General features: G+C 44.6%; 1 protein-coding gene across 1 annotated transcript; it reads left to right on the top strand.

The window, feature by feature from the left end:
- Positions 1-5,668: 5,668 nt before the first annotated feature.
- On the top strand, positions 5,669-9,385 carry LOC123411230 (E3 ubiquitin-protein ligase RLIM-like). Its single transcript, XM_045104168.1, has 6 exons — positions 5,669-5,789; positions 6,925-8,234; positions 8,409-8,459; positions 8,549-8,647; positions 8,821-8,979; positions 9,109-9,385. Exons 2-6 carry the CDS (start codon positions 6,945-6,947, stop codon positions 9,268-9,270), a joined length of 1,761 nt encoding a protein of 586 aa, XP_044960103.1. The 5' UTR covers positions 5,669-5,789; positions 6,925-6,944; the 3' UTR covers positions 9,271-9,385.
- Positions 9,386-9,908: the final 523 nt, after the last annotated feature.

The following is a 9,908-nucleotide window of genomic DNA, read 5'->3' as shown; positions in this document are numbered from 1 at the left end:
GGCCTAACCCCTCATGCTTGCCACTATGAAAGTGATGTAGTTGTGTATGGTGCTTGTGTGTGTGCATGTGTAGGTGTAGATGTTGCAATATGTGCTATTTTTACATGTGATGTTATTCTTTTTTAGCTTATTGGATTCTAGGTGGTATTTTTCGAGCTAGCTTTGTGCCTTGATGTTACATGCAAGTACCCAGGTATTACATATGATTTTGGGGTAGAATCATCCGAGGAGTCCATTGGTGCAATCAGATTTCACTTTAGAGCAACTTCATAAAATTGTTATTTTCTGTCGTGATGCCATGTTTAGTGCTTTGTATTAGGTGGTGCCTTGACCCTTTGAGGATGAATCCTTGATGTGGTGGTCGTGGGTGAACCCTTCTACAACATGGGGTCTTTGTTTTGTTCTTAGGAATTTGTATGCACTATTGTGCCTTGTCAAAGTTGACACTTGGCTGAAACTTACAGATTTGTGAAACCTTGTGATTTTCACCAAGTCTGGGAATCTGATGTTATTTTCTTGTCCTGTTGTCTTGGATGAATTACCTCATGTGTTGGGAATCAGCCCATGCAACAAACTAAAGTTTGTGAGCTTTTATGTTTGTCTAGATCCCTGTTAAATTTCATGCTTTTACACTTCCTGTAGATATCATTTTGGAGGCTGCCAAAATGCTTCAGAGCATAAGCAGCTGGTGAAAATCTGTGATTTTCACTAAGTCCCAGACTCTGTGATATTTTGTCCAAGTTAGGGCCTATAGATCTGCTCATGGGTGATTACTTTGCATTAGCTTCTTGCACAGGGTTGTAGAGATTTTGGATGGCTTTTGCCTCATATCTTGATTGATTCATTTAGATGGTTGTAGCTACTTTAAATATTGTAGACAAACTGCTATGATGTTGTTGAAAACAGATTGCATGTTTATGATGATTTGAAGCTTGTGTGGGCATTGTTGATGGTGTGGTGTGTTCCCATGCACCACCCCACTTATATGTTGTTGCTTGATCATGTGGCAACCTGGTAACACCAGGGGAGTGCGATTGGAGTGTGTTTGTGGCTGATTTGAACCGTAGGTCTCCATAACTTGTTTCATAGTTTCTGGTTGATCCGTAACTCCGTTCTCTATGTTCCTTATATGTTTTTGCATCATTTTCTCGTGATGCACATGTTCATACCATATTCATGCATGTCAAGATAACTTAATATGAGGTTCTGTCCAGAATTCAATTAACTCAACTAATGCATATGGAAGTGACTAGAATAGTGATGCATGTTTCCTTCTTCACACATGCATCATATTGCTTGTTGCATCATGTTGTGTTGGTGTTCATTGGCTGTTATCTTATCTTGGGTAGCATCGGGATCGGATAGCGAGTACGTGGATTTTGGAGAGTACGTGCAGGAAGATCAAGAGCAGTTCCAAGCTGAAGACATCACAGGCAAGATGACCGTGACCTTGATACCATATCTAGCTTTGTTACGCTTAGAATCGCGTTTCCTTCGATACATGCTCGCTGCCTACCACTTGATATAAATGCCACCTGTCTTTGCCATGAACCCCAAACACCTCCCTCTCCTAGCAAATGTTGTCCGGCTAAGTAGGCTTGCTAAACCTCTAATGAGTAGCTTTGCTAGTTGCAGGTGCCAGCTGTCTCATGTGATAACATGAGTATATTGATATCATTATGTTTAAACTGTTATTTAATTAATGCACCTACATACTTGGTAAATGACGGAAGGCCTAGCCTTTTGCCGGGTGATTTGTTCCGTTGTTGCCGCCTTAGTTTCGGTTACCGGTGTTTGATTCCATAACTGATCGCTCGTAACACGGTCGGGGTTGTTATGGGGACCCCCTTGATAAATCGTGTAGTGTTAAGGCTTGTCTGGCAGGACCAAACATTGGTTTTAATCTGCTAATCACCTAATAATAATTTGCATAGGGAATAGCTACCCCAAGGATTTAATCAACAACCCGGGCCAGTGCTCCTCACGAGTGTTGGTCCAAACTAGAGCACTGTGCGGGGCCAACTCAGGGCAACTTGAGTGATTTCTATCAGGACACTGTACGCGTCGCTTATCCATCGTGTCCTGAGAACGGGATACGTGGCTCCTATCGGGTTCGTCGACACATCGGGAGGTCTTGCCAGATGTGTCTTACCTTAGCGATATATCTTGCGTATAGGGATTCCGATGAAACTTTGGGTCTCCTCAAAGTTGAGGTTTTCCTCTAAGGAATCTGGCGAGATCACGAGTTTCGTGATACAGGATGACTTTGCGGCCCGTGGCAGTTTGTGATGGACTAGTTGGAGCACCCCTGCAGGGTTAAATCTTTCGGAAAGCCGTGCCCGCGGTTAGTTGGCAAATGTGGATATTTTGTTAACATCCGGTTCTAGACAACTTGAATTAACTCTAATAAAACTGCCAACTGTGTGTAACCGTGACTGTCTCCTTCGGAGATTGCTCTTCGATCGAGAACATGGTGGGGTTATGTTTGACGTAAGTAGGTGTTCAGGATCACTTAGTGATCAATTGAGTCTTCGATCGCTTGCGTAGACCACCATATGATACTCTGATCAACGTAAGTTAGCCACCATATATGCTTAGGTTGCTGCAAACCCATACACTAAACCTTCCTCACCTAATAACTTGACTAGATTCAGTACCAAGGTCATTAGATTGATGAGTCCCTGTGGCTCACAGATTACTACAAACCCCAACAGGTACAGGTACACCCGACGCGGGAGATCCTGACGACAACCAGCTGAAGTGGGAGTTCGATGAGGACTCAGGCCGTCTGTATGTGAACTATCCGGAAGACTGAGGCCGTGGTCGTGATCGTGGGCTAGCATACGGGATGTGTTAGGTCATCTATTTTCTATTTAAGTCCGTAGCTGGACCTGCTGCTACGCTGAATAATGTGTGTCTGTAAGCTATATGATATGTTCTTAACAGATGGCAATTGTATGCCCTACTTGTTGATCTTAATTATATACTGTGATGCTTATCCCGTTTGCGAAATGCATAGATGCGCCCCTTTCCCCTTTTGAGGCCTCGCCCCCAAATAAGGAAAGGGACGCATCTTAGTTGTTACAGACTCTTTGCTTGGAACTGCACCAGCTTACCGCCCCCCGTTAAGAATAAATACGTATCCGGTTTGTGACTTAGAGTCACCCGGATCAGTGTCGAAGCTTGCATCGATGCCACCCTTTACGACGAGCTCTTCGTCACCCCCATAAACGAGAAACATTTCCTTAGTCCTTTTTAGATACTTCAGAATATTCTTGACTGCCGCCCAGTGCTCCACTCCTGGATCACTCTGAAACCTGCCTGTCGTACTTATGGCCAGGCTGACATCTGGTCTTGTGCACAACATTGCATACATGATAGACCCTATAGCTGAAGCATAGGGGACGACACTCATCTTTTCTCTATCTTCTGCAGTTACTGGACATTGAGTCTTACTCAACTTTATACCTTGTAACCCAGGTAGCGAGGCACAAGATTGGGCGGAGGGAAGGTGGCGCTGAGAGGGCGCCGATTAGAAGAGGAAGATAATGCTAACAAGTGGGAAGATCTAGAAGAAAAATGAAGACAAAGACGCGAGAGGAAGAATAGTTGGTTGCGCACTTGCCCTACATGCGTTGGATTCCGTATTGATTCAACTAAAATAGTAAAAGTAAAGAACAACTCGCCCTAATTGACGTTCAAATATACGTTTTCTATTGTTAAGTGATAATAAACCAAATAAGATAACAATCAATTATACAAAACTCTCTACTAGGTGCTCTTACAGCGGGAAAGTGGACTAGAGTCCACGAAATGATGGAGAGGAGAAGGTAACAATGTGGAAGAGTAGGAAAATAGATGGTGGGGCAAGGACGTTGAGCAGAGAAGCTCACAAGTATAACGGACGGGGAGCTAGCAGAAAGACATAGATAAAGAGGATGAGGGAAGAATAGCAGGTTACAAGGTAGCCATTTTTATAAAGGATGAATTTTATTAGCTAAAATGAAACACACACTCAGCCTATGCATGGTTAGAATGCACACAACCAACGTCAAAACACAGAGAAACACACCAACAACTAGAAAGTCATGTATAAGACCAAAGTCATGCGTAGGCAGGAAAAAAACAGGCCCAAGACGGTTAGATCTGCAGTTGGTAAAATATAGAAATGACCATATCCACGCCAACCATTTCAATTTTTTTGATAAAGAATGTATATTAATATCACGAAGATACCAATTACACCCAGCCTCTGCAACAACGCAATGCCTTAATGGCATGGGATGCACACAACCTAAAAAACGAAGAAGCTAAAAAAGAAAAGTCCCGCTACAAAGATTCAGTAGTTGCAGCAGCAGCACAACCACCACCAAGACAACACCTGACGTCCAAGTACTTCAAAAACGACGCCTCCAAGAAGAAAACAGTGCACTAGCACCGTCGTCGCCCGATCGTAAATCTTGGGCTTTCACCCTGGAGATAATCCCCACTCTCAAAACAATGTCTTCAACAAGGCCAATGCGAGACCTTAGATTTTCACCATGAAAAGTAGGACCTTGAACTTCACGAGTGATGTCGCCCCCACTTACATACCACTCTTACAAATTCCGAAACTCCAAGCAAATTCCTCAATGGCGTAGGCTACAATCACCATTACTAGTCCTTCAATCTCGTTTTTTCTGACATTCTCCGCCTTTGACATCACCATAGAGGAAAGTATCTCTTGATAGAAACAAATAGCAGAGCTTCGTGCCTCTTTCTCCTTAATGGAGAATCAATGGGCACGATCGAATTCCACCCAATCCAGCAATCTCGAGGCATAACACACACATCGCCGACGGAGAGTTCCGAAACCCGCCACTCCGGCTAGATCAGAAGTACGGGCATCTTGCAGATCTTCGTCTTGGCGCAAGAGGAACCTAGGACCTTCTTCGGTGGATAGACCTTGCGACGGATATCCCCAACCATTTCATAATAGACCACACGAACAACGACGTTCATCAACAACAACGCCTTCGGAAAAGAGATGACGTCCACGCGCCACTGTCACCAGATCCAACCATAAAGGTCGGAATCCAGATCTTACCCTGAAAAATCAGTCTAAGCATATTTCATACACTAAAAAAACATCCTCGTTGTGAGGTATAACAAACTCGAATCGGACATAGGTTCTCACCATGAAGCCCGGAACCGGGTGCCCTACGCCGTGTACATCACGCACATCCTTTCTTGAATTTTGTATTGAACCAGCTAAATTAGCGAAAGCAAAGAAAATGGCTCACCATAATTAACCTTCCTTCCAACATACGTTTTGCACTACTAAATGCTAATAAACCAGATGAGATAGCAGCACATTAACATACCCGATCAAAACCAATCGTCCAGAACCCCCATGTCATCCTTTTGTTGAAGATACAATACACAGGAGCTCAGTTTTCCTTTCACAAAAACCGGCGGCGCCAGCCCCCGTGCGCGCAGGTCAAGCACGCACGCGCACCACGACGCAGACGCACCCGCACCCGGTTCCGTTCCGCGTGCGCGCCACCACTGACCCGCGCACGGGTCGTCGCGCCACGTGGCCGCGACGGGGCTCCGCTAAAGGCCACCGCGCGCCCGACCCGCTACGGCCAGCTGCTAAATAAATGGCCTCGGATCTGACCAAATCCTCCCCGTCCGGACCGCACGCCGTCTCCTCCGTTTCCATTCCGCGTCGGGAGGAGGAAACCAGGACAAAGAAAAGAAAAGAAAGGGGTCGCCGCCGCCGCCGCCGGTCCGAGGAGGAGGAGGAGGTACGAAATGGATATGGATGCGCGCTCCGCGTGCGTGCCTTCGATTAGATAGAGGGGGGAAGCGGACGGGCTCGGAAACCTCCGTTCCCTCGATCGTTTCCTTCCCTGCCTTCGTTTCGTTTCTGTTAGTGTTAGCGTGGGGATTTTGTTTAGGAGGAGATGAGATGAGAGGGTCTCCAGCCTGCGACGTTCACCTCCTTCGATGTGGGCGCTGTCGATCGTTTGGACTTCGGATTCGTTGATTCCCCCGTCGATTTCGTTTCCCCGCCCTCCATCTGTAGCCTCCCGCTGCTAGTACATGGTTGCGTCGATGATCGTTGTAGTTCCAGAGGTTATGCATATTGTGCAGCAATCTGTGTGCGTTTATGATCCAGAAGGCAGAGGAAACTTGGTTGCTTTTGGTTTTCTCTATGTGATTTGGGTTTTCTGCAAGCATTTCTCTGTTTCTGTAAATCGATCGGCAGTTTTTTCCTGTTTGTGTATCTATCTTGGAATAAATTACTATGTGGTAGAAATGATGTTTGCGCATGATATAGTTATCCAGGACCCCCAAGTGTTTTTATATTGTATGGGTGGTCCCAAACTGTCCCTTCTTTGTTTGAAGCAGGAAATTCGGCATCACTGTATCACAATCTAAACTGTTATATGGAGCTTTCGATCAAGTCATTGTCATTCAACTGCTAATTCCAATTGGTTTCGCGATAATGAACAGATGATGGCCAAGATGCAGATAGGATAATGAACAGGGTGTCTTATTTTGTTCCAGTTCTGTTGCAAAAATCTATTGATTACGTTTTAGGAAATATTTTCCAATATATTTTTTGTGAGCTTTGCTTAAAATGAAAAAACTGAAGAGCGGCCGGTTAACTTGTAGAGCCGCTGCAACGTAGTCATTTGATGTAATTTCATAAACATAGGTGGATATAGCTTCCTTGGAGTGGAGTTAAATGTTCTTAACTAACAGTAGGTGCAAAGTTGGATTGTTTGGTGCTATTGGAGATTGGTATCATTACCTTCTTCCCGTTTTCTTGCGTGAACTGTACCATTTCTACACGCGGATTTACATATTTGAGGTTACCTTTCTGACTGTTTGTCTCAACATTAGTTCGTAACTTCCATTGCATTGTGGCTGCAGAAGTGTAACACGAGTTTTCCATGGAGGAGAACGCTAGTAGATCCACCACAACAGTTGGCCTTCTAAGAAGGGGTTCTGGTGTCTCCTTGAGAAATCAAAGCAATGAGGAGAGACCGAATCAGTTCCAGAATAAGCCAGGGAACACCACAAAGCTCAACCCCGCAAAAGCAACATGGGCTGGCAATAAGGAAAAGCCGGGATATTTGCGTGAATCTTTCAATTCATCAGGATCGAAGTCCGTATCTGCAAGCTCTTCAAAAGCTCATGTCAGAAAGAATTACGAGGAAAAGCTAAGGCGCCCATTGTCGGCACAGTTTAACAATGCTGAAAGTAGTAACAGAAGAACTGTTGTCAACCGTCTGCAGAGTAGCAAGAAAGCTATTGCTGATGAGGAGGATGGGCATCCATGTGCTCAGCAGGTTGAGTCGGAAGAATCATCGTCCACATCAACCACTGGGGATCAGCCAACAGGGCTAGATCCTGAAGTTTTAGATTCGTCTGTTTCTTCAGGGAGTTCTCCACATGCAGTTGATTCCGCGGGCAGAAATACTGCACCGAGGACTAAACCACCCAGGCAGAAGGATAAAGAGGAAATCTTTTTGGGTAAAACTCAAACTGCATCTACTTCTGTTCATCAACCTACTGGACCTCGCAATTTGGCCATTGGTGTGAAATCATCAAATGGTGCTGGTCCTGGGGTACAAAGGCGTGGTATAAAAAACCTTGGTTGCACATCAATCTCTGATGTTTTGCAGTCAGGCTGTTCTTCATCTAATTCTGTCAGTGGTAAGAGGACTGAGATTGCGAGAAAGAGGATTTCTGATGGACAGACTTCTTCAAGACCAAGCGGCTTAAGTGGGCAGTCCAGTTTAGGTCATTCACCTTCCTTGTATCCTGGCATTACTGGTCCTAGAGTCAGAGACTCTGAACAATCAGCTTCTCAACAAACAACAAGGACTAGCAACAGAACTATTCGGAATTCTGCAGATTCAGTAAGGATGAGACGTCCTTCTACTCAGCAGGCTAGGATGAGGATGCCAGATGAAACAGAGCAGGGCGTGTTTGCTATGCGTGAGACTGTTTCGGGGGCTCGTCAACCAGATTGGGCCCGATTTTCGTTGGACGAAGTTCCCCCACAGAGGTCAGCTAGGCCTTTTCCTATGGAACTTCCTCATGCAATTTACTCTTCTAGTCGTCAAGGCTCTAGTAACCGTACATCAAGGAGCAGAGCGAGTTCTCGTCCCGAGGATAGCTCATCACAAATGTTTAGAGATGTCTACAGACGCATGAACATGGACGGAATTGCAGAGGTAAAAAAAATCCATGTACTGTCTGAGTTGTTTGATTTTGTGCTTGGTTCTGTTTGGGATTAAACTGATCAAATTATCATAGTTTACAGTGCAGTGCTTTTTATTAGCTGCTAGGAAGTCTTGACATGAGAACGCAATAACAGTGCTGATATATGGAATGCTTATTGTGAACAGGTGTTGCTAGCATTGGAAAGGATCGAACAACATGATGAATTGTCTTATGAGGTCAGTCCTTTTGTCCTTGTTTGCAAGTCTAATTTTCTGTTTTCTTGCCAACCTGGCTCTGAAGCGTATTCTGTACGAAATATTGGCAGCAATTGCTGGTTCTGGAAACCAATCTATTCCTCAGTGGCCTCGGCTTGAATGATCAGCATAGAGATATGAGAATGGATATTGATGACATGTCTTATGAGGTATTACTTTCATGATAATATTGATTTTGCGTGATAGTTTGGTATATTTATCATTTTCTTTGTTAAGAATTGTTACTCTCTAACCATTCAGTTTGCGTGTACAATTCTTAAAATGTAGACATGTGCGCGTCAAGTTAAGAGGCTCCGGAGCTGATGTGTTTTGTTTTACCCAGGAACTGTTACAACTAGAAGATAGAATTGGCTCCGTAAGCACTGCCCTTTCTGAAGAGCAATTGGCAAAGTGCCTCAGTCGAGTCGTGTATAAACAAGCAAATCCAGGGCCGGAAGTGAGCAGACCTGTAGTGGATGATGTCAAATGCAGCATATGCCAGGTATTTATTTCCCAGTTCATGGCCATTATTACTGTTTCTGCCGCAAGAAACTATTGTTTGTGCACTTGTATACTGTTATTGTTTTGTGCTGGCTAGCTATGTTCTTGGCACTGACCGGGTATTTTACAGGAGGAATACACCGAAGACGAAGAGGTTGGTAGAATGAAGTGTGAGCATCAGTACCATGTGAGCTGCATCCAGGAGTGGCTCCGACAGAAGAACTGGTGTCCGATATGCAAAGCTTCAGCAGTACCTTCGTCGCCGTCGGACGCGGACGAGGGGAGCGCATGAATCCATGTCAAATAGCATGAAACTGTGCTAGAGATTGTAGGCGCTGCCTCAAGTCGTGATTCCCTCCAACTTGTGAATATATATGATATAAACTGTTTCTCTCTTGCATTGCAAAGCCCTGTTCCCTTTTTGGTTTCGTTTTCTCGTTCTCCTCGTCGTACGCCTGGCTGCTGCTCGCTAGAGAAAGGACATGGGAAAAGAAGAAGAAAGCAAAGAAGATAAAGAGGGGCATGTGATCAGCTTCAGCATCGTCTCTGCTCCCATCATTACTCGTGCTGTACAGTGTCATGATTCAAATTCGTGTCAGAAAAAGAGCGCTTAGTTGGTCATTGTGTTACTGCAAAGCAAAAGGCATAGTTGATCAAGATCGGCCATTGATGAAGTAGATCGTTCCGTGGTCTTGGACGTGCACCGACATGACGGAGAGATAGGCGTACTGGAGTCGGACAAGGTCACGACTCATAAACTCCTCACTATAGGAGCAATTCACTTTGGCTCATATAGACGTAGATGCACGCTTTGTGAAAAATATATATGTTCATGTACATCCAGACATTATATTTGCATGCACAAAGGTTCGATGAAAAAAGACATTTTTCATCGCCTGTGTAAGAAAGACAATTTTCAATCTTGATTAT

Source organism: Hordeum vulgare, chromosome 7H (genome assembly GCF_904849725.1).
Source record: "Hordeum vulgare subsp. vulgare chromosome 7H, MorexV3_pseudomolecules_assembly, whole genome shotgun sequence".
In the NCBI taxonomy this organism is placed as follows: domain Eukaryota; kingdom Viridiplantae; phylum Streptophyta; class Magnoliopsida; order Poales; family Poaceae; genus Hordeum; species Hordeum vulgare.
Note: the sequence above shows the minus strand (reverse complement) of the source record. Positions and strands in the feature narration are given on the sequence as shown.